The sequence below is a fragment of the Cibotium barometz genome, chromosome 34, assembly GCF_041138505.1.
Source record: "Cibotium barometz isolate CiBa-2024 chromosome 34, ASM4113850v1, whole genome shotgun sequence".
In the NCBI taxonomy this organism is placed as follows: Eukaryota; Viridiplantae; Streptophyta; class Polypodiopsida; order Cyatheales; family Cibotiaceae; genus Cibotium; species Cibotium barometz.
The window spans coordinates 19,585,127-19,611,965 of NC_141079.1; the positions used below are offsets into that span (position 1 = coordinate 19,585,127).

General features: G+C 39.3%; 2 protein-coding genes across 2 annotated transcripts; one reads left to right on the forward strand and one right to left on the reverse strand.

Annotated features, from left to right (window-relative positions):
* Window positions 1-10,384: 10,384 nt before the first annotated feature.
* Window positions 10,385-15,583, reverse strand: LOC147618760 (uncharacterized). The gene is made up of 3 exons (XM_086774366.1): window positions 14,652-15,583; window positions 14,005-14,555; window positions 10,385-10,438 (listed from the first exon to the last, which is right to left on the reverse strand). Exons 1-3 carry the CDS (start codon window positions 15,493-15,495, stop codon window positions 10,385-10,387), a joined length of 1,449 nt encoding a protein of 482 aa, XP_086630492.1. The 5' UTR covers window positions 15,496-15,583.
* Window positions 15,584-18,435: 2,852 nt separating this feature from the next.
* Window positions 18,436-21,071, forward strand: LOC147618761 (uncharacterized). The gene is made up of 3 exons (XM_086774367.1): window positions 18,436-18,492; window positions 19,147-20,285; window positions 20,369-21,071. Exons 1-3 carry the CDS (start codon window positions 18,436-18,438, stop codon window positions 20,526-20,528), a joined length of 1,356 nt encoding a protein of 451 aa, XP_086630493.1. The 3' UTR covers window positions 20,529-21,071.
* Window positions 21,072-26,839: the final 5,768 nt, after the last annotated feature.

The window sequence follows — 26,839 nt, forward strand, 5'->3', positions numbered from 1 at the left end:
ATCAAGCTTGCATTATGCTCCGTGTACAATTGCTCCAAGGCTTGCAATAGTCATTCAAATGCATCAATATTGCTCCAAAATCAGTTGTGGGCTTGCACATGAGTTGCCAATACATTCATCCTTTTTACATGAACAAACCTCTTCCTTGAGGTTTACACATCCATCCATATGGCTACAGTAAGCTCCCCATTGAGATCACAACTTGCATGCTCCTCCTATTTGCATGCTGAACTTTCAAGGGTGCTTTTCACATGGTCTCTCAAAAGAAACCACAGGTGCATAAACCAGAAAAATGAATGCTCCAATAGCATCCACAACTAGCTCATCTTTCATGAGAGCAAATCAGCACATCCCTCCATTTTATGTGCACATTCATGGGCTCCTTTCCTCGCCCACAATACTTGCCCCTTGCTTGGACAAGCCTTTCACTCCACACATGCTCTTTGCTAACTTGCAAGAGCCATGTGATTCCCTCATCCCATAAATCAGCAACCCTTCCTTACATTGAGCATTCTTCCATGCTCAAACCAAAAACTTAATGAGGCAAAACTTCACAAAACCAACCTTCTTGAGACATAATCAGCAGCATATCTTCTCTTGGCAGCTTCTCTTTGACGATGATGAAGACTCAATAGCCTTCATAATGCTGAAATCTCCATTTTCAGCTTCTTTAGGTAGCACCATAAACTCCAAATCTCCATGGGCATAATCTCTCTCTCCAAATGCAATACTAATGACAATGAGTGTGCTAATTTTTTCATAATAAACTGAAAATAATGCTTAATCAAATAAACACATAACCAAGAAACTATACATAGGTATTCACCATGACCAAGAGCCCAAGTTGGCTCTGATACCATGTTAACAATCCAAAAATGGGATTGATCATGGTGAAGGACATAGATTAAGTAACATAATTAAGGTGGGTTATACCACACTAAAAACTCCATGAGAGAGAGAGAGAGAGAGAGAGAGAGAGAGAGAGAGAGAGAGAGATATTGCACATTCAACACTTGATCTCTATTCTATTGCATATCTCAATAGGGCATTGTGAAGGTCTGGCCCCCAGAACTCCAAGGTTGGCAACCTGCCCAAACCTAGTTGTTCCAGCTTTTGCACCACCACAGGGTCTGCAACAATAGCTCTGTAGCACGGGCCTATGTAGTAAAGGAGCTTATGCTCTACCTTTTGATTGTTTTGCATAAGGGAATGGATGGTATGCTTTCGGCTTGGCCATTCGCTTTTGCGAGTAATATTGGGAGGACTTTCTATGGGTGACAAGGAACTCTTGTAAGAGGAATTTGATTACCTCGTTAATGAAGTGTGTTCCATTGTTGCTGACGAGCTCGAGGGGGAAACCAAAGCATGTGATTACTGACTCATAGAGAAATTTAGCCGCTGCGAGCTTGCGGGTTGCACGAGCTTCTACCCACTTGGTGCAATAATCCGTGGCAATTATATATCGGTCTTGAGTGTATTTGACGAGCTCAAGGGGGAAACCAAAGCATGTGATTACTGACTCATAGAGAAATTTAGCCGCTGGCGAGCTTGCGGGTTGCGCGAGCTTCTACCCACTTGGTGCAATAATCCGTGGCAATTATATATCGGTCTTGAGTGTATTTGGCTCCCGGATTGATAGGTCCAATGAAATCTATGCCCCATTTCTCAAATGGTTGTAAAGACACGATGGGGTTCAAGCGCATGTGATCCTTGAAGCGAGAAATTGCTGTATACTGGCATTCGTCACTTCGTTTGACATACTCAATAGTAGCGTCACCCATTAGAGCGGGCCACCATAACCCAGCTGCTGTGAGAACCTTACAAGCAGTGATATTTGTTACAAAGTGCCCCTCAACACAAGCAAAGTGAGCCTATTTAAGAAGGAAGACATACTCGTCTTCCCAAACACAACGTCATAGGATTTTGTCTTTGCCCTGCTTGTAAAGTTGGCCCGCGAGATAAGCTGGTAAGGGGCTTCTTTTTTTATTAAGCAACGGGCATGGTCCTTGTTGAGGAGAGGATCAACCGGTAAGCCATTGGTTAAAAAGTGAGCCACTTCTTCACCCCATTCAGGAATCAAGCAAAGTTGGAATAGGGCGGCATCTGGTAAATCATCGTCTACTCCCACTGGCTGTTCACAAAGAACAATACAAAATTGAATAGGCTAATATAGCTGCCAATTTTGCTCTCAAAAAGAAATTTCATTTGGATCACATACTATTTACTCAAAACAAAAAACGGAAATTTGACAAGGTAATTAATAAAAAAGACAAGGAGAATTATAGTTGAGACCACTTTATTCCAGAAAGGTTATTACATCATCCTCTCGGGCTAAAGACAACTACGTACTTATAAGGGCTACATCAATCAAACACTGTTTACAATTGATAACATACCATAACTACTTAGGGTTCCTACACCTATGCGCTTTTAAGGGCTACTTTATTCTTCAACTCCTCTTGGAGGGGCTCCTCCGTCTCTTCGGCACCGCAATAAGATTTGGAAGTGAGGATTAGAGAAAGAGCCGGGTCATATTTATAGATACACAAAGCTAAAAGCAAAAAGATACTTTTCATGGATATTCCCTAAATTTAGAAAATTAGATGCATGGCTATTCCCTAAATTTAGAAAAGTAGATGCATGGATAAGTGCTGTGTGTAAAAAGAGGAATTGCATGAATAAGTAATATATTCAAGAAAATCTATGTAGACATCAACATTGAGAAGATCTTGAAATAATAAATGAACATATTTCAGTCATTGACATATAACCATATTGATTATCCCACTAAAACATTTAAAAAACAAAAAGTAAATAGTCCTTGCTAATTGAGACAAAGGACATTTTATTATTGCAACATGAAGGAGCTTTTTAAAACTACAGTACAATGTCTTCAATAGTGCAAGGTTCTTTTCAGATTGTTCTCCTACTTGGTGAACATTTCCATTAGGTCCTCCTTTTTTAGAGTGGGTTGATGTATAAACATATTATGGTTTGCATCTAACCCAAAGATATGCACATATACAAAATAAAGGTGCTTGCATGCACAATATGGTCTACTAGCATCTACCCTAATTTGAAAATTGGGACATGTGCATGATAGATTCTTTCCCATAGTCACTCGGTATTTTTCATTGCATACTAGGGATTCTTCGATCTCAATTACAAACACTTCCATCTGTTCAACCTTAATGACTAAATGCTCAAAGACCATAGCCGTGTGTGTTTAAAATTGTTGTATCTATTCTCTTGGACTGCCATATCCGATATGCCACTTCTATACTTTGTTGACTGATTGGCTACATCATTTGCTTCTTGGTGTAGTCCCTTTTGCAACACAAATCCACCAGCCTCCAATACTCGAAGCTCATCCACAGTAAGATTTATACCTCGTCCAATTGGCCATACAAGTGGGGGTCTAGCAGGTGATTGATAGATGGTATTACATAGTCCCCAACTATGATCTATGCTACTATTGCAAAACCACATGAACTGATGTCTCTGCCCCCTTAACCACTCTCTCATACCATAGAAAGATGGAGTTGGAACACCTTGCCCGCAGCTCTTGATGCTCTTCTTACACTTGCCATCTTGGCCACCTAACCATCTTTGGCAAGTGACCCTTTTGTGTAAAGGTCTTCAATGTATAGCCCAAATTGAGTCGTGTATGTCATTTTCCAAAAGTTATTGCACCTCTGATTCAGTTTGCTAATGCCTCTGTATTGTGACCACCTTCTATAGAGTTAAAGGAATAGTGGGGGTGAAAATTTTAATCTTCTACCTTGTCTTGCGTGGTTGGTTTTCTGTGACCTACTCCGGATGATGTGATGAGTCATCTTCTAACTGTGGGTTTTCAATGCCAGCTAACTATAATGTTAAATATAGTTTGGTTGTACATGCATTGGACTACCACTCCTACTTGCCCCACCAATCTGCTGGTGGTTTTGACTAACTTGGAGCTTTTCATGTTCTGGCCTTCTTTATCAACTTTGTTATTGTAGGGCCTAGTCCGTGATATTTACCTTGCATGAATGCATGCTTCTTCGTGGATTGCAAGAGGGCATTAGCAAGATCTGAAACATCAGCATCATATAAAGAGATGGTTCCCCTCTCCTGCTAATTAACTTGCATGTTTCATTTCTGCTAGATTGGTGGTGGGTATGTGTGACAAAATAGCATTGTACACCTCCTATAACAAAAGATTAATTGATAAGAATTGAAGTAAGATCCAACCACATTCCAAAACAAAAGACTAAATTTACAATTTAGATTCCAAATGCAAGCTATTGGTTTTCAAATCTAAGAAAGTTATACTTATCCCTACACGGTGCTTCCTCCAATTGGGGATATCTAGTATGTCACCAACTAAGCCAACAATCCATGGTTGGTAAGTTTGCATCAACAAATTTATCGATCATCCAACCACGATCTAATGTGTTTGTATTTAAAGAGTGCCTTTTATGGCATAGTCGCTTGTGCTCTTCTTGAAAATTCCTAACTACATATTGTACTGTATGGATGTTCAAGCTTTGTTCCCAATGAAAAGGCAAGAATGCTCATGACCTTCTATTATATTCTCCGGTCCATTATTATAGACTGTCCTTAGTGCCCTCTAGTTGGCTCTTGCTTCCTCAACCATGAAGCCAAAAAATTCAGGTTTAGAAAAGCCTTTTTGCACCACAACATTGTTGATCATTTCCCAGAAAAGAACTTGTGCCACTGTGTTCTTCTCTTTCATTTCGCAAGTCGCAATTGTCATGAGCTCTTTACAAGCTGGATGCCATAATATAACAGTTGGAAAGCAGCCAAAAACAAGTTCATAATTTCAAAGAATTTGAAAAGACCAAAATGTATCTTGGATCATATACGTGTGTAGCCATTGTTGTCCATTCTTGCACATGCCTGACGTGATTAAAAAAAAACCCAAGCCCTCCTCAAATCATCGTCTCCTATTTGGTGCATACGGTTTACCAGATCCAAACCCCTGTGGGGTTGACATTAAATTCGTAACACCACTCTAACTCGGCTAGGAAAACGACTACCCATGGAAGAACTCAAAGGTGTATTGTCTCTTCAATTCTAGGATACTAGACTCTGCTCCTTGCACTAAATTGCTGATCTTATAAGCATATATCATCCTCCTGAAGTCTCTTCAATTCTAGGATACTAGACTCTGCTCCTTGCACTAAACTGTTGATCCTAGAAGCACATACCATCCTCCTGAATCTACAAGAGAATTGGAGAACTTAATAAACTATGTAAACTTAAGTTGATAAGAATAATCAAAGAATTTAGGGAATAGCATTACCTTTGACATTAAATTAGGAGATGCATGTGTTCCAATAATAGCAACAACTCCATGTTGCTAATATTTGATCCATCCTTTGTATGCCTCCTGGCAACTGCATCCAATACAAGTTGTTTGGTGATATCCATTTGTGAAGTTTTCTGATGCAGCAGCTAGAGCAAGCAAGCAAGCACACACACACAAACACACTCAGAGAAGTTCACTCTCACACCATAGAAGGGTTAGCTACACTCTGTATTCACATGAATATCAAGTAAGTTAGTAATGTACAAGAGTTTAAGTTAGTGTGAGTTACATGGGCGGTCGGACATAATTGGCCCAGTGGGCTTTAAACCCAACAACCTCCCACTTAAAGTCCAATGTGGCACTTTAAGTAAATGAGTATCTATGTACAGGGTGTACAAAGATCTACGTAGCATGCCAACTACCCAATGCCCAATAACTCCCGACAATGTGCAAAGCTTTCACTTGGAAGCCCCTATTGTGAGTAGATCAACAGGATTCTCCGTGGTGTGAACCTTGACTAGCTATATCTGCTTGTCTTCTAACACTTCCCTGTGAGAGGTGATACTTCACATCCACATGCTTAGTCTTTGTGTGAAACACTGGATTCTTTGCCAACTGTATAGCACTCTGGCTATCACAATGTAACATTGGCATTTCTTCCTTGATTCCCAAATCTGCTACCAGTCTACTAAGCCAAATAGATTCTTTGCAAGCCTCTGACACTGCAACATACTCAGCTTCTGTTGTTGACTGTGTAACACAACTTTGCAATAGAGATCTCCATGAGACAGCACCTCCAGCTAAAGTGAAGACATAGCTTGACGTGGACCTTCTGTTGTCCAAGTCTCTTGCATAATCTGAGTTAGTGTACCCATTGACACTCAAATCTTGGCTCCCATAGCATATGCACATACTCTTCATAGCCCTCAAGTATCTCATGATACCTTTGACTGCCTCCCAATGTTTCTTACCTAGATTTGACATGTATCTGCTAACAACTCCCACTGCAAAAGCAATGTCTAGACGTGTAGCAATCATCGCATACATCAAACTCCCAACTCCAGATGCATATGGCAGCTTATCCATTTCAGCCTTTTGCTCATCAGACTCTGGGCAATCTTGCTTGCTTAGTTTCACATATGACGGCAATGGTGTACTCAATGCCTTTCCCCTGTCCATATTGAAACGTAGCAGCACTTTGTCAATATACTCTTGCTGAGACAAGTAAAGCAACTTCTTTGATCTGTCTCTATGCATATGCATACCAAGTATATGACTTGCTTCACCCATATCTTTCATGTCAAAAACCTTTGCCATCTTTGACTTAAGTGCTGAAATTTCTGCCATTTGTCTACCGGCAATCAACATATCATCCACATACAATATGAGGATCAGCAAACTACCATCCTTAGCTTGCTTGGTATACACGCAGTGATCTATCTCACTTCGTTTGTAACCTTGAGAAAGCATGAACTGATGGAAGTTTTGGTACCATTGCCTTGGTGCCTGTTTCAAGCCATAAAGACTTTTCCGTAACTGGCATACCAACTGTTCCTTGCCTTTCTTAACAAACCCTTCTGGCTGCTACATATAAACTTCCTCATGTAAATCTCCATGAAGAGATGCCGTCTTCACATCCATCTGATGCAAAATTAGATCATGCATGGCAACCAAAGCAAGAACGCAACACAGGGTAGTCATCTTGACAACCAGTGAGAAAACTTCATCAAAGTCAATTCCCTACTCTTGCTTGAAACCTTTAGAAACCAACCGTGCTTTATATTTAGGCTGCCCATCATGAGGAGTAAGCTTATACCTGTAAACCCATTTACAAGGTAACGCTTTCTTGCTCTCTGGCAAATTAACCAAATCCCACGTTAGATTTTTATGCAGTGCCATCATCTCTGATTGCATGGCCAATTGCCACTTATCCGAGTCAGCCACTTGCAACGCTTCTTTGTAATAAGATGGCTCTCCGTAATCAGTAAGCATAACATAACTGAGAGAAGGAACATATCTATCAAGTGGATGCGAGACACGCTCTTGCTATCTAGAAGTGCTAGGCCCATCCTCTTGAAAGACAACACGTCTTATTTCCTCAGTTTTTTTAGGCTTTGCATGAAACTTGGCCTTGTTAAAGTACACATCATTGCTACGGATCACTTTTCTGGACTCAAGATCCCAAAGCCGGTAGCCCATCTCTCCAGATTCACGATAGCCAAGAAATATGCACTTTCTACTTTTTGGCTCCAACTTATTCCGAAACTCCTTTGGAATATGGCTATACGCCTCACAGTAGCCAAAGACTCTGAGATGCTTGTATGAGTGTGTCTTGCCTGACCATACCATCTCTACCCACTGCTTCTTTATCCAAAACCTTACTAGGAGAACGATTGATCAGATGAACGGTCGTATAACCACTACTTCTACCCAAAATCCATTAGATAACTCCGCATTAGACAGCATGCTTTTGACTTTCTCTTGGATTGTTCTATTCATCCTCTCTGCAACATCGTTTTGTGGAGGATTGTAAGGAGCAGTAAGTTCATGCTTTATGCCCTTTGTATCGCAAAAGTCCTGAAAAGCCTTAGAAACATACTCTCCGCCATTGTCTGTCCGCAAGCACTTAAGCTTTTGGCCACTTTGATTCTCCACAAGTGTCACAAACGTGACACCTAGTACCTCATCCTTGTGCTTAAGAAAATAGACCCAAACCTTTCCAAAAAAGTCACCAATGAACGTTATAAAGTACGATGCTCCCCCTAGTGAATGACTAGGCTGACTAAAAATGTCCATAAACACAATGCTCACAAAACTCAAAATCTTGAAAAGAAAAGCCAGGAAAATAACTAGAACAAGACAAGATCTACATTCCCTTCTTTGACATGTATCTGCTAACAACTCCCACTGCAAAAGCAATGTCTGGACGTGTAGCAATCATAGCATACATCAAACTCCCAACTGCAGATGCATATGGCAGCTTATCCATTTCAGCTTTTGCTCATCAGACTGTGGCCAATCTTACTTGCTTAGTTTCACATATGACGGCAATGGTGTACTCAATGCCTTTCCCACAACGAAACATTTGGCTGCTCGGTCACATTGATTACATTTTGCTTGACACCAGAAACATGCAACATGTACAAGGTACCAGACTTCATGCCATATGCCACAGTCATAGATCCTTTGGAAATCTTCCACATGTTATTTCCAAATATTGTGACATAACTCGCATTATCGAGAACACCTGTATTGATCAAGCTCTTCGTAATTGATGGTACATGTCTTACATTCTTGAGCATAAATGAAGCACCATTCTAAAATTTCAACTGCACATCTCCCACACCCAGAATCTCACATGTCTGCTCATTCCCAAGCCGAACATGATCCTTAGTGGCCACATACGAAGCAAACCACTCTTTGTGAGGAGAAACATGGAAGGATGCCCCTGAGTCGATAATCCAATCACTCAATGCATATTGAGCTGTTGCAGTTAAAAACGCAGAATCTAGTGTACTGGTGAAGTAGATGTCAGCACATGCTTTGCCCTTGGCATCACTGTCACTGTCACATGTGACACTCTCAGTCACATTGATTTTCTCAATCTTCATCGACGATTTCTTCTTCTCATCATGCTCAAAATTCTTCTCTTTGCCTTTGTCTGCTTTCCATTTCTGACAATCTTTCTTCATGTGACCCTTCTTGCTACAATAATAGCATTCAATGTCATTCTTGGACTTCGGATCACGAGACTTACTGCGAGATTGAGCACGTTTACCCTTCTTCTCTTTGTTTTGATTTCTCCCTTTCACGACCAAAGCACTGCTCCTCTTGCTTTTGTCATTGTTCTTGCGATTGACTTCTTCAGTTAGCAAACTGCCTTCAACATTGGCACTGGTCAGCCCTTCTGGCGGCACAGAATTACTTAACGCTATTCGAAAAATATCCCAACCTGATCAGCAAAAACATGGCTTTCACGGAATCCGAAAACTTTATATCCTGTGCGGTCAACTGGCCAAAAATCGTGTGAAATTCATTGAGATGATTAGACATAGCCGTCCCTTCCTTCATCTTCAAATCCACCAACTTTTTTAACCAGTAAATCTGAGAAGCTGCACTCTGCTTCATACAGATCACAAAGTTTCTGCCAGACGCCATATGCTTTGCTCTCTTCAACCACATCGAAGTACACATTTTCTGCCAGTGTAAGCATAATGGTGGAACATGCCAACTCATCAAGTTCTTCCCACTCATCTAATGGCATATCTTCAGGCCTTTCTCCCTTGAGCTTTATAGGTTTGATCTGCTTCTTCTGCACTAATACCTGCCAAATCTGTTTCTTCCAGAACGGAAAATTAGTGCCATCCAGCTTCTTTATGTTGTAAAGAGACTCTTGTGAAGAAGTTGCCATGTCTAACTTCATTGGGAAAAATCCGGCAGAGTTTCCCCTCCTGTAAACTGGCCTCTGGAAACACAAGAAAAACTCTCTGAAAGAAGCGATGTAGATCTAGTGCGTATAGCACTACCACACTCCCGAAAAATTGTGGCAGAGTCTCCCCAGTAAAACGGATACTGGAAAACCAAAACTCAGCTCAATAGACCATAAACCAAATCAACACTGACAAATCCTATACTCTCTGGGCATAAACTGTCTCTTGTGGGCATACACTATCTCCCATAGCTCTATCTGGGCATCCACGGACCTCGTGTCACGAATCACGCATGAACCATAAGCAATGCCTCAATGGCAGGAGGCAAAGGATGCAATCCCATTGTCTAACCACAAACAGTATACATCCTGGCTTGATGCCGAATATGGGGTGCTCGAGGGATACTCCAGCGGTACCTAATCCACCAGTGTGTCCTGCGCCACGCTCGGATCACACCAGCTTCATAAAACCTCACGTAGGGCCCTCACAAATGGCTATGCAACTGCCCAAATACGTAAAATGAACCACAATGTATAATACATCCACAATAGTCCAATGTCTCTTACTGCCGCTGTGGTGGCGGCCTGTCTGCTAGCATGACTTACAACCAGCAGACCCACAATATCAATACATCAATCTGCTAAGTGCATGCCAATAGTGCAGAGCCGTCGTATGGCTGCACCTCCCCTGGAACCTGGCAAGCACAAGAAACATTTAAAAAATATTATTTATGACAAACATAAAAACATTCTTTAATCATTATAAATAGTGTCATTAATGTATGAAAACTAAAATCTGTTTTCAAGAATTATATTTAATAATAAATACTTACATAACTAACTCTTATTAATAATCACTTTTCTAACTACTTTTAATTTTCATGTATATACAATTTATACGTAATTATCACATTGTTATGATTAAAATCATGATTTTGAATAACTATCTATTCTATTAATATATAAATTTTTATATAATAACATCTTTTTTCTAATACTTTTTTCTTTCCATATTATCAAATATATCCTTTTTTTGTAACCTTGATTAATCTTATAATCATTTCTCTGCGATCTAGGCATAATCAATTCTAATAGTGGGATAAAATAATTATTGCCACTTACATAATCATTTACTTGTAACAAAATGTGATTTGATTGAATAATTTTCCAACGTTAAAGTTTATTACCACAAAGATAGTAAAAATGGATCTAGAAAGCACATTAAAGTTAATTTATCGCATTAAAGTTGATTACCATGTTAAACTTGGTTTATCGAGAGAGAGAGAGAGAGAGAGAGAGAGAGAGAGAGAGAGAGAGGGGGGGGGGGGCTAGTCTCGCGAGAGAGGGAGAGAGGGGCAGGTGCCTTAGCCCCCTCACCAAGGGCGATGTTGCCTTTGGTGAGGGGGATAAGGCGCCCGCCCCTCTCTCCCTCCCTCTCTCTCTCTCTCACACACACACACACACACCTGATATCTCTCTCTCTCTCTCTCTCTCTCTCTCTCTCTCTCTCGCATGCCCCTCTCTGCCCTTCTCCATTTAGCTCTCTCCCTTTCCTTCCTCCCTTCTCCCTCTCTTCTCTCTCTTGCTCTCTCACCCTCTCTCTAATATTCCTATATCCCATTCTCTCTCTCTCTCTCTCTCACTCTCACTCATGCACATAGTGATGGTATTAAACAAATATTTTTCTCTCTCTATCTCTCTCTCTCTCTCTCACTCATGCACATAGTGATGGTATTAAACAAATATTTTTCTCTTCCAATTTGACACACGTTATTTCTCTCCCTCTCGAAGACACATCTTGCTCTCTCTCTCTCTCTCTCTCTCTCTCTCTCTCTCTCTCTCTCTCTCTCTCTCTCTCTCTCTCGCATGCCCCTCTCTGCCCTTCTCCATTTAGCTCTCTCCTTTTCCTTCCTCCCTTCTCCCTCTCTTCTCTCTCTTGCTCTCTCACCCTCTCTCTAATATTCATATATCCCATTCTCTCTCTCTCTCTCTCTCTCTCTCTCTCTCTCTCTCTCTCTCTCTCTCTCTCTCTCTCTCTCTCTCTCTCATGCACATAGTGATGGTATTAAACAAATATTTTCTCTTCCAATCTGACACACATTATTTCTCTCCCTCGAAGACACATATCTCTCTCTCTCTCTCTCTCTCTCTCTCTCTCTCTCTCTCTCTCTCTCTCTCTCTCTCTCTCTCTCTCTCTCTCTCTCTTTCCTTGCTCTCTCTCTCTCTCTCTCTCTCTCTCTCTCTCTCTCTCTCTCTCTCTCTCTCTCTCTCTCTCTCTCTCGCCAACACCTCTCTTTCTTTTTGTTCATTATTTCTCTCAAACCCTAAAATTTGTGAAACTCTAAAATTTATTTTTAAATATTTTTTCTCTCTATTTTTAGCTCTTTGTCTTTATTTATAGCTTTTTTTCTATTTAGATCTCTTCTTAGTTTCTTAGTTTCTTTCTTTTTTGTTCATTTTATTCCCTAAAGTCTCTTTCTCTCCTCTTCCAATCTCCTTTCGACCTCCTCTTTTTTACATAGTGCCTCCTCAACTTGAACGAGGGATACAAGTGTTTTTAATGTTCAATGTCATCAAAGTAGCTACTGGGACCATTTTGCACATAAAACCTACTATGGATACCATCCATGGAATTCATTTACCCGTTTGTCATGTTGGCGTGTCGATTGAGAATGTTGAAGTGGGAGAAGTGCCTCTTCCTTTTCCTCTCAAAGATGGTGATATCAGCACGTTAAATCAAACCATAGGCTACATCATTATATGGCCGGCAAGCAATTCTTGCGTAAGTGTTATTTTATCTCTCTTGCTTTTACAATTATGCTCTTTTTTGTGGTGATTCTAAAAACTGTTTGTATAGCAAACGATTATGTTAGTGGTTTTATATCTCTCTTCCACCTTTGCAATTATGCTCTTTTTTGGTGGTTTGTTGAGAGTAATTTGTAAACATCCAGCCATTTGAAAGTACAACTAAACCATCAAAAATACAACCCATTTTTGAAAATGCTAAAATATCTCAAAAAACACTATTTTTTAAACTAAAAAGAGTATGAGCTCCTAAAAAGCTAAAAAAAAAACTGTTAAAAAGTGCAAGTTTTACACTTCAATACTTTGAAAGATGATAGAGCTGCTCATAAAATCACACATTTTTTGAGAAAAAAATACTCAATTTGCAATAAAATAATAATGTCCACAAAATTGGTTACAATGAGAGGTCTTATGCCTCTCGTGTTAAATCTTTGACTTTCTCCAGAAGAATTTTTTTGGTTTGTTCTCGTAGATGACCCGACTTTTTCAAGGTAAAACCATAAACAAGAACTTCCACATCCTCCATGCTTAGGCTATCCACGCGACGTTGACTACGATTTGCTTTCTTTCCCTTTTTATTTACTCGAATCATCTCTGGATAATATTTTCCTGATAATGCATCATCTCCATTGACCTTGTACCAGTGGACCTCAATTGAGCTTACTTTTCCATTTTCCTCAAGGACTTTAAGTACCTTTGCCAACCAAAAAGGACATCCGCTTTCATCATCTGTTGCTAACACTGCAATCATTGCACCTACAGTGAGCTCCTCAATATTTCCTTCCCACATTTCCTTCTCTTGCAGTCGTCGTTGACTAGTCCTTCTAGCACCAACATACGCTTCGCGAGTCTCCCCATGCACCAATGTTTGCAATTCTTCAGGCAATTCTGTTTGTTGATTTGGCATTTGAATATTATCATCACGGTCTTCAAGTTCTTGTACTCTCCAAAGAAAGGGCTCCAGATTTATCAGTGATCTTGAATTGCTTTGAACTTCCTCAATCAAGATTTCTTGCTCATGAAAAAATGTATTCCACCATCTAAGTGAGCAAGCTGGAAAATACACATGTGCTGATTGTATGGTCTCTTTAATTTCTATCAAACATTGCTGATAATTGATGGGTCGCTTTTCTTTTTGAGCTTTTGCTGCTTCAATGCTTGATGCCAAAAGCATTTTTGCTGCCTGAAGAATTTGTCGTTCTGGGACACTGAGTAAAAACTTCAAACCATCCTGAGGATGCCATGCCTCTGAGTTAGAGTACTTCTTACACCACAAACGTGTTTCAGCTTCTTTTTCTTTTATTTTGAATTGATGTTGGAAACTATGGTCATTAAGCTGAGCGAATGCAGGGCTTGCAAAATCTCCACCTGTTGCAAACTCTCTAAAATCATAGGTGCCTTTCAAAACATGAATTTCTGGCATAGGATCATAAGCTTCTTTAAGAATTATGCACACCTCTGGAAGGTCAAATGCACTTTTCCTAGCAAGTTTGACTGAAAACCTACTAAACATCTGATCAATTTGATCATGAGTGTGACCCACCAACAAAAATCCAAGTTTGACCTTTTTGAAAACTTTCTGCTGCACCAACATACTCAAATAAGCAAGCACTATTTGATTTTTGTTTTCCCTTGCCGTATTATCTAGCTGCACATAAAGTGTGCTAGGTAATTCTCCTTGCCATTCACTTACTATTTTCTGAATTATGGTGATGGTCAAGTTAGGGTCGTTGTGTAAATTTGGAAAGTTTATAAAAACTTTTGACGTCATGATGCCATTAAAGATGAGGGCTCCAACAACGTGTAGTTGTATGAAATTCTCTTCCTTCAAATTCTTTGGAGCACGCATAAAATGGGGTATCAATGTCTTCTTTTGATCCATTCCATCTATGACTAATCCCAAATACATTTCTTTCTGCTCAAGGCACTTCTTTCGATGCTTTGCTAGCTTTTGACGCTCTGTACTTTGTTGTTCTCGATGAGCTTTAAGTGCTTGTAGAATAGGACCTGAAAACTCAAAACAATGTAAAGCTAGTTTAAATTATACCACTTGGAATTCTCATTCATAAATTAAAACGTACAAAAAACACAAATCAAACATACCTTTTTCTTCAAATGTCTTTGCAACATCTCTTTTGGCTTTGAGCTCTGCACAAATTTGACAAATCCCCATTCTAGTTTTCTTGGGAATTTTCACATCAGCAAAATATTGTTTCCAAACTCTAAGAAATGAAGTAAATGAAAGAGATGACATGTTTCTTCCTTTCAACGTTTCCACGTAGAGGTTGTAAACTTCTCCCTTTGTAAAATTATCAGGCAAATGGGTGAATTTTGAATTTGGCATGCGCTCACCATTGTAAGTGACAAATCGTTCCATCCAGCTCTTGAGAAAACACAGCTGAGGAGTCTCACGTGTACTAAATGAGTACCGTGAATCTTCTTCCACCCGTTGCAACTGCTTTAAGATCTTTTGCATCCGCTGATTGCTTAAACAAAACACTTGAAAAAAACACTTTCGACACACAATCGTGCCAGAAACTGTATATTTTATCTTCTCTCCAGACCTTAATAAAAAACCATGTAATGCTGTATTTTGTTGAGCACGTTTTAAAGCAAAGAAGTTTTCACGTTCCTGCTTAATTTTTCTGAATCCAAGTGTCCTCAAGCAGTTTTTTTTACAACAATACACCCTACATGCCTCTCTCAATGCATTGCGATGCAAAAACTTGTCTTTTCTTCTCAAGGGAGTGGTTGTCTCCACACGAATAGGCTGAACTAATGATGGAGAAACTGGAACATCGGTATCAGAATTTGATAAATTAGCAAATAGTGGGCTTGTAACATCATCATCACTGATAGATTGGCTCAGACTTTTAGGAGTGAGTACGGATACAGGCACTTGAAAAGAGCAAAATGAGCTTGAGAGAGACTTTTGTTGCCCTGCCATGACTAGGAACTTCACACCTCTAAGTTTCTCTAAAAAACAATGGTCTAAGCTACAAAGTGGAGTGTAATCTCAAATCCAAATAACTTACTTTTAATGCTTAGATTCAAAAATAATAATATTAATATAAATATTAAAATTTATTAATTATTATAAAATATGGGACTTAAAAGATGAGAGGAAGTCCTTTTTAGAGACACATTCCAAGGGTCTGCCGCTAAGAGAGCCACAAGAGCATTTTTTTAAATTTGGAGCATTTTTCTTGAGTTTAATTCTGTAAGGTATGCATTTTCTTGATTACTTTGTTATTTGTTACAATTTTGAATTTTTCTTTCATTGTCATTTGGTTCAAAGTTTGCTACGAGGAAATTATGGCTAAGAAGAAAAACAAAAATATTATCTAAGGAGGTAAGTGATTTCAAAAATAGACTTTTTTTAAAAAGGTATTTTTTTGAAAGAATTGTTTGTCTTTTAAATACACAAAAATACCAAAACGAAGATTTCATACGTAAATTAAGAAAAAAAGAGGTTGAAAAAATAATATTTTATAAAATAAAGATTTAATCAATAATTTTTAAAAATTATAATGACTTCATTTTTTAAAAAGCTAATTCTTGTGTTGTATTCTGGAATACAACACAAAAATCGATAAGTTGCCATGTTTCTTGTGTATTAAGTAGTTTGTATTCTAGAATACAAAGCTTGAAGTCACATTTTTAAAAATTTAACACTTATGCACTTTGAGATTGTATTCCAGAATCCATTGCTTGTACAAGTTGTATTTTGGAATACAGCTTCTCTCAACACTTGAGTTGTATTCCAGAATATGAAGCTTTTACAAGCTGTATTCAAAAATATATTTTTTCTCTGTACTTGAGATTGTATTCCAGAATACACAATTTCAACAAGTTGTATTCTAGAATACAACTTCTCTGTACTTGAGACTGTATTCCAGAATACACAGTTTCAACAAGCTGTATTCTAGAATGCAACTTCTTTCTGCACTTGAGTTGTATTCCAGAATACACAGCTTCAGTAAGTTGTATACTGGAATACAACTTCTCTCTACACTTGAGTTGTATTCTAGAATACAGAGCTTCAATAAGCTGTTTTCTGGAATACAACTTTTTTTTACACTTGAGTTGTATTCCAGAATACACATCTTCATCAAGTTGTATTCTGGAATACAACTTCTCTCTTCACTTGAGTTGTATTCCAGAATACACGGCTTCGGCAAGCTGTGTTCTACTGTAAACCAAACTCAATGTAAACCATTAGAATAGACCTTCATGCAAAAAAGATTTGCTTTTTATCTAATTTTAGAAGACATGCAAAGAAAGCAAAAGCTCTCGAGTTCGCGTCGCGCGCGCGACTAAAAAACAGCAAACTGTAGTTTTCACATAAAAAACAGAGGAGGAGCAGCCCGGGAGTATTTCAACCAGGCGTCCTGGCGTCCTGGGGTTTTACCCCCCTTTTGAAGCCAACGGAACGGTCAGAATCTCCATCAGAGCAACGTAGCAGAAGATAGATTTTGGGATAAAGCAAAAGCTCTTGAGTTCGCATCGCGCGCGCGCGGCAAAAAAACAGCAAACTGTAGTTTTAATATAAAAAACGGAGGAGGAGCGACCTGCAAGTATTTCAACCAGGTGTCCTGGAGTTTTACCCCCCTTTTGAAGCCAACGGAGTGGTCAGAATCTTCATCAGAGCAACGTAGCAGAAGATAGATTTTGGGGGTAAATTTTTCTCAAATTGTGTTCAAGAAAGAGGTTCTGTAAATACTTTGATGATACAAAAGATCCTAATTGTTTTGGGTTTGATCTATTCATCTCTTAGTGCTTTCTCCTCTCTTTTATATCTGTGTATTGTGGTTAGAAGCTTCTTGTGAGTTGTATTCTGGAATACACAGCTCTAGAAAGTCATTTATTGAAATTCAATTACAAAACACATCTTTGGAGGAAACAACCTGTTGTATTCTAGAATACATCTCTCTCTCCCTCTTTTTCTCTAGTGTGCTGAGGAGCTCTCTCTCTTACATTCCTATCTCATGTTTGCTTACACATCTAGGTCCGTTCTTGCATGGAGGTTAACACACTCTCTCTCTCTCTCTCTCTTTCTCTCTATGTCTATTTGTTCTCTTTCACTTTTTGTCTTTCTCGTTTGTTTGCCCTACATACACATTTACTAATCTTAAATGTTGTTTCATTTAACAAATCATATTTTTGAAAAATATGATTTTATCTCTATTTTTTTATCTTAGCAATGAGATAATGATTTTTTATTGTCTTGTTTAGGTTTAAGATGGCCTCACCAATACGTGATGCTCGAACTTCTAAGAAGCAAAAGAAAAGTAATCAAGCAACTGCATCTGTCCCTGTGGGTGGCTCAGGACGTTCAGGAGTCTTGACACCTTCTCGATCTCAACCTGCTCCAGTTAGTCCTCACTTTCAAGCACCTCGAGTGACTGTAACTCTTCCAAACCCTGATAGACGTCCAAGTGAGCCAAGAAGACAACTTTTAGCAGCTCACCAGTTTCCAAAGTTACAAGATCAACCACCATCAAGCAGAATGGTTTTAGCTACTCATGGACTTCCTCCATCATCTCAAGGAACCACACCTTTAACTCAACATCAGCAGAAAAAGTCCTCAAGCATGGAAGCTACAACTCTTTGGAGTAGTGCAAGAGGTAAAGCACGAGAAGGATTTGCTTGGACAATTCAATTTGGCATGGTAGGTAAGCACAAGACAATCGTTGAGCCAAACACACCTTTCCTTTCTATTGCGGAAGAAAAAGGAGACTCTGAAAATACAAAGTATTTAACTTATGGTCGCATTGTTGAAGTCAAAGAAAGTATATCTCGTGGGATCATTCATCATCTGGTAGACAACAACAAAGGAAAGTTTCTTGCAGTTAGAGTTTTCTCTGCTAATTTTCGGCTTGAAGAGATGAATCCTGTTTCTACCCAGCAAGAGTTTAGAGATGCAATGATTACTCGCAAACGGGTATGGATATCTTTCTCTCGACCTTTTTTTCATTAGTGTTAAAAAAATTTCTTATCTTTGTGTATTCTAGAATATGTAGAGAACTGTTATTCTTTTTTAAGTTTGTTTGAGTCATGTCTTTCAAACTTATATATTGAAATACGTAGAGGTCAAGTCAACTCTAGTTTGCATGTATTCTAATAAACATGAAGTTTGTCTAGTCTAGTTTGTATGTATTCTAGTATACACGTAGTTCAAAAAACTTCTTATCTTTGTGTATTCTAGAATACATTGAGAACTATTCTTTGTTTTTTAGTCTATTTAATTCTTGTCTTTCTAGCTCATATCTTGAAACACTTAGAGGAATAGTCAAGTCTAGTTTGTATGTATTCTAGTATACAAGAAGTTTGTCTGCTCTAGCATATGCTAGAATGCATTCTAGTATACAAGAAGTTTGTTTTGTTTAGTTTGAATGAATTTTAGCAAGAAGGAAGTTTGGCTTACTTTTTATGTCTGGTTTAATGAGTTTACCATGTATTCTAGTATACAAAGAAATGGTTAAAGTGTTCTTACTTTTACATAAGTTACTCTTTGGTTCTTACTTTTAAGTTCACTCTATCAAGTCTTAAAATCCTCTTCTACTTAGAATGACTTTTTCTTTTTCTTTTTTTGTAGTCTTTTTCTGAAGCATTTCAAGAGCATCATGATAATTTGTACAATTCCAACCACTCCACAGATGATTCTGATTATGAAGAGAATGAAGGTACAGACATAGATGACTCAGAAGAAGATGTTGAAGTTCTTGAAGAGACTTCTGGGTCAAAGTCTCAAGATGTGAGTGATACTTTGCTTTCTGGACCTGGAGCTCCAAAGTCTGATCCTTCAGAATCTTCTGGTCTTAATACCATAAGAAATAAAGCCAAAAAGTTTCATATGGTTGATGAGAGACCCTTAATTTTACTAGTGTCTAATATAGAACGTCCTCCATTAGATCCTGTTTCAAATAAGAGACCACTAGAAGTTCGAACCATTGTCCCTGGACATGTGAGTAATCTTAAAGTAATGATGAAGGAGAAACCAACAACAAATGTTTTACCCCTTCTTGTTCTTGTGGATAAGTCTTCTTGTGTTAAGAAAGAGAGTTTTGAGAGATCAAAAATCAATCAATACAAATACTTTGTCTTGGGGGGAACTCACTCTCTCATTGCTAAAAAAGAGTTATGTGCTGAGTATCCTCATGTAGAGAGCTATAAGACAGTCCTAGCATGGGTCTATGCTGGGTTAGGTGATGATGATGCAAAGCTACTTGCCCTTGATCACAACATTGATTCCGAGATGCGACTATCCATGTCTTTCTTACAAAAGATAAGATTTTTTCATAACGAGTGGATCAATCATATTCAGCAAGGTCATAAAGTTGATGAAGCTTTCAAAATCAAGCTTTGTGAGCAAGTTGGTCTTGTCACAAAGAAGTCAAGCAAAGCTGGACGCTCTGGAAAAACAAATGTTCGAGGTCATGACAATTTCTTTCAGTTAGCCTTTCGTGATGGAGAGATATGGGATCTACAAGAAGACATTTTCAAGCTTTGGGAGGAAGGTAAAATCAAAGGGCAAAAAGTAAAGCTCCCACCTGGAAGTCAAAAGGGCAAAGGAACAGGGAATGAGGACACTTTGAAGCCAATTCCTGAAGAAATGCGTATCACGAATTGGCGAGCAATGCAAGGAATACGCGAGAAAAATATTATCATACCCATCTTGGCACGAGTGAAAGGAGGTTCTTTGACACTCGATGAAATGGCAAAGGAATTAGAACAGTACGTTGCTAATTCTTCTTTTTAAATCTACTTATTTTATTTCATGTAAAGTTGTTTTTTTATTTTGTGTTTTTTTGAAACAGGCAAAAGACTTTCTTGTACATGCAAAGAATCATGATTGAAAAACTTAATTGCAAGGATTGGAACGAGGTTCAAATGTTTCATCCCATCACTAGTCAGCCAAGCTCCTTAGAGCGTTTCATTTATCTTTTCAAAAATGCAGTAAGTAAACTACATATTTGAATAGATTTTTTTTTATTTAAGTGTTTTTGAAGGTTTTGTAAAAATTTAGATCAAATATTTTAAAAAATTGATTTTGATTTTTGTATGTGTATTCTAGAATATATTTAATGTTTACTTATTTTCATTTTAACAAGTCTCGAGCACCTCGTGCTCCCATAAAGAGCATTCCTCAAGAGTTTGAGCAACATTTGAGTCGCGCAAGGGCAGAGCGGAAGAGATTAGAAGAGGCACAAACTTTGGAGACCATTCAAGAGGCAAATATTTTCATTTCTGATGATGTGTCTGCAGAACCAGTTCAATATTTTGTTCATGAAGGCAAAGTAGAGAACATGGAATCGTTTGTGACTGCACAACATTTTACTTTAGCCATTGCTGATGCTCCGTATGGATTTAAGGCACCACACTCAATACACGATGAAGTAAAGTATGGTGTAAGTGCATATAAAAGAGTCATCGACGCTTTCAAAAAGGTCACAACGGCTGAATCATGGGCACTGGTAATTTTTCATGCTCATGATCAAATCTCTGCTGCAGAGAAAGCATTCGTTGACAATCAAATGGTCCATCAGCTATGCATATGGTATGTTAAATTTCAAGCATTCTTTTGCAAGTTACAAAAGCTTAAGTTAAAGCCTAACTTTTTCTCTTATAGGACAAAGCCTAACATCAAAGGCTAACTTTTTCTTTTGTAGGACAAAGCCTAACATCAAAGGCTATAAGCTTGACAGACTTTCTTTTGCTGCCGAGTTTGCTACCATTGGTTTCTGGTCTCCTGCGGGTCCGAACAGTAAAGGAAATTTTAATTTTGCTTCGAAACCTAACCGAACAAATATTTTTGATAGACCAGGCGTGTGTCGAAAGCTCAGGGATCTTTCTGGTGATTCAAATGAGATCATGAATCCTTATCAAAAACCACAACTTTTGATGATGGATTTAATTGAGCTTCTATCTTTAAAAGGAGAGTGGATCATGGATCTTTTTGCGGGGACAGGTAATCATGCAACCTTAACTTATTACATATTTTATATTGCTCATTTAAGTGAGCTTTACCATGTTGATTCTTTTTTTCTTAGGAACAACCACTATTAGTGCTCTTAAAAAAGGAAGGAATGTTGTTGCTATTGAGCTAGATCCAGTTCAAGTTCGTTTTATTCAACAACGAGTCACTGCAATGAAAGAATTGCCGGATGAGTTTCAAGAGGTTGGAATGAAAAACATGGCAGCAAACCCAAGAGTGGTGGATGCATCTGGAGAACCTCAGCCTCCCTTTGGACCTGATGATGAAATGCAATTTGCAGATCTTGAGCCTTATGAAGATCCACATACTGTGGATATTGATATTCCTCTTACGGAGTCAACACCACTCATTGTAGGACGCGAGCAAACTGATGAAGAAGTTAGTCATGAAGAGGAGGAATTTCCTATGCTAGAATAGATTTAGACACTTGTAGTTTCAAACAATTTTTGGTATTTAAATCCTCATTGGGGGTCTTCAAGGATTTCTAGGTTTTGAGAGTGTTTTGAACAACATTTGTTTGTATTCAAAACTAGCATTACAAATCTTTTTGAGGAGCTTGCGTTTTGAGATTGGTTCAAAAAATTAGTCAAATGTTGTCTCTATTGAAGCATTTATAGGAATTGTCTCATAATAAGACTTGTTTTTTTAATCAATGAAGATTAATTTAATCATGACATTGAAGTTGTGCGATAAAAGTAGTTATATTTTGCTTTCTAGTAACGATAGCAATAATTTTGTATTCAAAGTGAAGCTCTTTGTTGTGAGTCTCTATTGCAACTTTTGTGTCATGTTTTTTTGTTTGAAATATTCTAAGATTTTGTAGGGATAGGCTTGTACTTAGACATCAAATAGTGGAAAATTTGGCAAATTTTTAATTTAGCGAATGAATCACTTGCAAGTATGTTTTAAGTTAAGCAAAAAAGTCTCTTTTTAAAGTTCTACTTTATTGGGCACGTCAAAGATTCTTTTGGTGCTAGATTTGGATTGTTTTTAAAGGATTTTTTTGGTCTCTCAAAACTACAACTCACGATCGGTTGTATTTTCAAATGGCTGGGTGTTTGTAGCAAGCGATTGAGTAATTTGTCTTGTATATGTTGATGTTTTTAGATTGATCCAAACACCTCCTAGACTAGACATGGACCTAATGGAGGAGAAACTACAAGAAGCTAGAAAGGACAATGATGAGGCACTCTTGATAATTGACCTTTGTGTTAACCACTCTGGTTAACGTGACCTTTCACACAGCTACTACGCCCTTTTGTAACCGTGCAATGCGCTAATTGTATATGAGATATGGGATGACCAAGCTTATGGCATGTGTAACATCGGTCATGAGGAATTGAAGTACATAGAGTTAGTAAAACTAGGTAGACTAGTTTTGGGCCCCCATTTATAATTGGGCGGCCGGACATTGTAAATATGAGCTCATGTATATAAGACATTTGATGAAATATGAAAAGGGACTATCCCATTTGTCTCAATTGAGTTTCTCTCTCTCTCTCTCTCTCTCTCTCTCTCTCTCTCTCATTTGAGCTTATGGTTGCTTGCTTGCTTGTGTGGTGGCTTGCTTGCTTTGATTGTTAGTGTATGTGAGTAGGAATGGTAATGCTCTCCTTTCTCTCCTTCTCCACCTTCTCCTTACTATCTATCATGTATTATTTACATACGTATGGCATGAGATAGAGGTGGAGCTCTCCATAGCTCCTTCCCTCTTGCTCTCTACCTAGCATTGGATCTCTGCTTGGGTGACACCAGAAGAGTGTGGAGTGAGCCCCTAGCAGCTTCACATTGAAGAGTTAACCCTCATAGGGTTGGCCAAGTGTCATTCTCACCGGATTCAACTATTGCATGCACCTTTCTCTTCTTCTTTCCCTTGTGTGTGCAAGGTAGCATGTTATTCCTTAACATTTTTGGCGCCGCTATTCGGGGGAAGGCATTTGGCTTAGGGTCCTTCACTTGATTCATTATCTAGAGTCTTTGATTTAGCCCGGTTGGAGTGCAAATCCACCGGTAGGTTGATTAACCTTGTTTTGTTTTGTGTTTTGATGATTACCCTGAGCTTTGGTTGTTAATTGAGCATTGGCGCATTCGAGTCTTCACCGAGAGTGGGAGAAGCAAGTGAGTGCCCTTACCTTGCCCTTAACATTCAAGAAACTTTTAATTTTTTGTGTTTTGTCCTCATGTTTGCATTTTAGCTTAATCATCTAATTAATTTCAATTTGTTAGCTTAAATCATGCATTATAGGCATCAATAAGGAGCTAGAGACTAGCTTTAGCTCCTTGTTTTAAAACAAAAACACAAAAAAAATCTTGGGAAGATACCTGAATTAGTGGGATAAGGAAGAAAATCCTAGGCAAAATAGCATTCTGCCAAAGCAACTGTGAGAAGCGCACATCTATTCGCTGATCAGGCCATGGTCGTGGAAAATCTACCACGTCTGTTCCTTCCCTTTGCAACCCAAATCTAGTAAGATCTACTGCCTAAAATTGGCACATTAAAAATGCATTTAATTGGGCATAAAGTGTATTGAAGTGCATTCAATCTAGAGGGATATTGTACTGACAAAGAATATCCAAGGAGGCTATCAGACCTGCAGTCAATTTTGAAAATTCCTAGTCTGACTTTGCCACAGCCTAGAAGTGCCACGTTTGTTCCTAAACTTGCCACGTCCGTTCCTTATCGCCAATGAAGCGAATGCCCATTCTAGTGCACATTTGCAATTGCCACGCTTGTGTCTTCTCTCTAATCCCTGATCTTGCATGTGAATGCCTGTTCCCTCTTGACTTCTTGAGCGAACGTCCGTTCTTCCTCTTTTTGAAGCGAACACCGGTTCCAATCTGCACCCTACTTTGAACGTCCATTCCTTGCTTTTCAAAGTGAACGCCTATTCCATCTTGCCAATTCTGAAGTGCACGCCCGTGCCAATCTGGGAACAAATGTCCGTTCATTCTCTCCCTAAGAGGCAAATGCCTGTGCCAGTTTCAAAAGTGAACACCCGTTCCAATCTACACCCAACTTTGAACGGCCATTCCCTTCTTTTCAAAGTGAACGCTCGTTCCATCTTGTCATCTCTGAAAGTGCACTCCCATCCTAATTTGGGCGAACGGCCGTTCCTTCTCCCCCTGAAGCAAATGCATGTTCCTATATCAATCTGAAAGTGTACACCTGTTCGCCCACAAGCGTATGAACGTTCCTTTTGCAATATATATATATATATATATATATATATATATATATATATATATATATATCTTTTCTTAGAGGGTTTTGCACAACACTTCCATATTTCCATGCACCTACGCTCGGGTAGGTTGGTGTGCGAAATAACCCTCTTCAACAAAGCAAGCTCTCAAGACGCCCCTTCGCAAACAAGTAAGATCGGACCCATTGGTAAATACCGCATGATGGAGTCAAGCGGTGCTTGTCTTTGATAATACTAGTGAGAGTGAGGACCTCCCCAGTAGTGGACGAGGGACCCCACACCCTGAGGCAAGAGAGCCTAAAACCACAATGTATGGATAGACCATCTATCCAGGAACCAGCTCCTATCTCTCCAACACATTCTCAGCAAAGCCTTGCATCGAGGCTTCAAAATTTTATCTTGGGAAACATACAATCTAAAGATTTGTAACCTAGGGTGGGAGATATGGATCAACCCCAAGAAAATGGTCATGTTCTATCTTTAGATACTAGAGCGGGAGTTAGCTTGAGAGCGAGAGCCATCTAACCCAGACCCCATTACCAGTTTGGAGAGCCATACCTACCTTAGGGGTTTGTTGATTCATTCAAAGCTCTAGAAACCTTACCGAACCAAGAACCAGGTCCATCTTTCCAAAGGCCTGAGACATCATACCAACAAGGAGGGTGGGTCTACACAGGCCCATCGAACGACCAGGCCCGCCTATCTATCAGCAGTACCCACCTCAAGGGGCGCACCTAGTATACCAAATGAGACCACGTGGGCCATAACCCAATCCTCCCAGAGGGCAAAGACCTCCGATAGTCCATTATCCACCTAGACCCACTCCTCCACAAACCATTCCCCAACCAGCACCGCTAGCTCCTGCCATGATAGGGTTGACACCTAAAATGTTAAGATTAGCCATGGAATTTGGGAGGGGGGTAGCCGAGCGAGCATCACTCCCCCTGCACCTACTCAACCCAAACAGGAACGAATCAAACCAACGAACATATCTAAGTTGATCACAAAGTTTGATGGTACATGTGACCCCATTACTCACCTAGAGATGTTTAATCAGCTTTGTGAAACATTTGGCCACATAGATGACCAGACTAAGATAAGTGATTTTGGCCTTACCTTGGATAGCAAAGTTGGCCAATGGTTCAGATCTTTGAAGATGGAAGATAAAGCTTCCTTCGAAGCTTTAAAAGAAGATTTCAAAGTGGGGTATTCTCATCAAGGTACCTAATGGAGCCCCGTCGAACAGTTGAATAACGTCAAACAAAATGAGGGTGAAACCATCAGGGATTACATTAATAAAGTTAGATATCTCCACTCACGCTGTAGTGCCAGAGATAAGTTCTATGATGAGAGATGAATTGGGAGATTTCTGGAGGGACTCGACGATATTCCCCTGCATAACTCCTTGTTTGCCTTAGACCATAACTCCTTTGAATAATGGTGCAAGCTTTGAAGTTTGAGGAGAACTTCAAGGGAACACATTCTCGACAACTCCATGAAGGCGTATCAGAAGCCTCCTTCAAGGCCAGCAACACAAAGCCTAATGAAAAGGGTAAAGAGTCTACGTCTAGACAAAGTGTAGAGCAATTGGCCACTTCCCTAATGCAATAGATGACCCAGTAATGGAGGATCAACCAAGGCTGGGATCGAGGGGCTGTCCACATCTTTATCCTAGAAAGGAATTCGTATGGTGCACCCGACCTGTTGAGAAAACCATACTGGCACCGAGTGTCCTCATCTGAGACTCCGTCCAAGCCTCTATTTGTACATATTGTGTAAAGTGGGGCAATCACAAAATCTCCATCACAAGGCTGCTCTAGCTCAAGTTTTGACTCAGGAACTGCCCCCAACCCTAGGCAACCGCTGGCAAAGCCACTGCCCTAATGCAACAGATGACCCAGCAATGGAGGATCAACCAAGGCTGGGATCGAGGGGCCGTCCACATCTTTATCCTAGAAGGGAATTCGTATGGTGCCCGACCCTCACAAATCTTAAGCCACTATGTCCGCCAATCCTAGGCAACCGCTGGCAAAGCCACTGCCCCTAATGCAACAAATGACCCAGCAATGGAGGATTAACCAAGGCTGGGA

Bases quoted from the DNA above. Each gene is read 5' to 3' on its own strand.
- LOC147618760 (XM_086774366.1), bottom strand. From the start codon at position 15,495: ATGGCAGGGCAACAAAAGTCTCTCTCAAGCTCATTTTGCTCTTTTCAA. The intron at 14,556-14,651 runs GTATGTTTGATT...TTGAGTTTTCAG, and splicing joins AAAGACATTTGAAGAAAAAG to GTCCTATTCTACAAGCACTT. The intron at 10,439-14,004 runs GTGTGCATAATT...TGTGCTTGCCAG, and splicing joins GTGCATTTGACCTTCCAGAG to GTTCCAGGGGAGGTGCAGCC.
- LOC147618761 (XM_086774367.1), top strand. From the start codon at position 18,436: ATGAATCCTGTTTCTACCCAGCAAGAGTTTAGAGATGCAATGATTACT. The intron at 18,493-19,146 runs GTATGGATATCT...CTTTTTTTGTAG, and splicing joins CAATGATTACTCGCAAACGG to TCTTTTTCTGAAGCATTTCA. The intron at 20,286-20,368 runs GTACGTTGCTAA...TTTTTGAAACAG, and splicing joins ATGGCAAAGGAATTAGAACA to GCAAAAGACTTTCTTGTACA.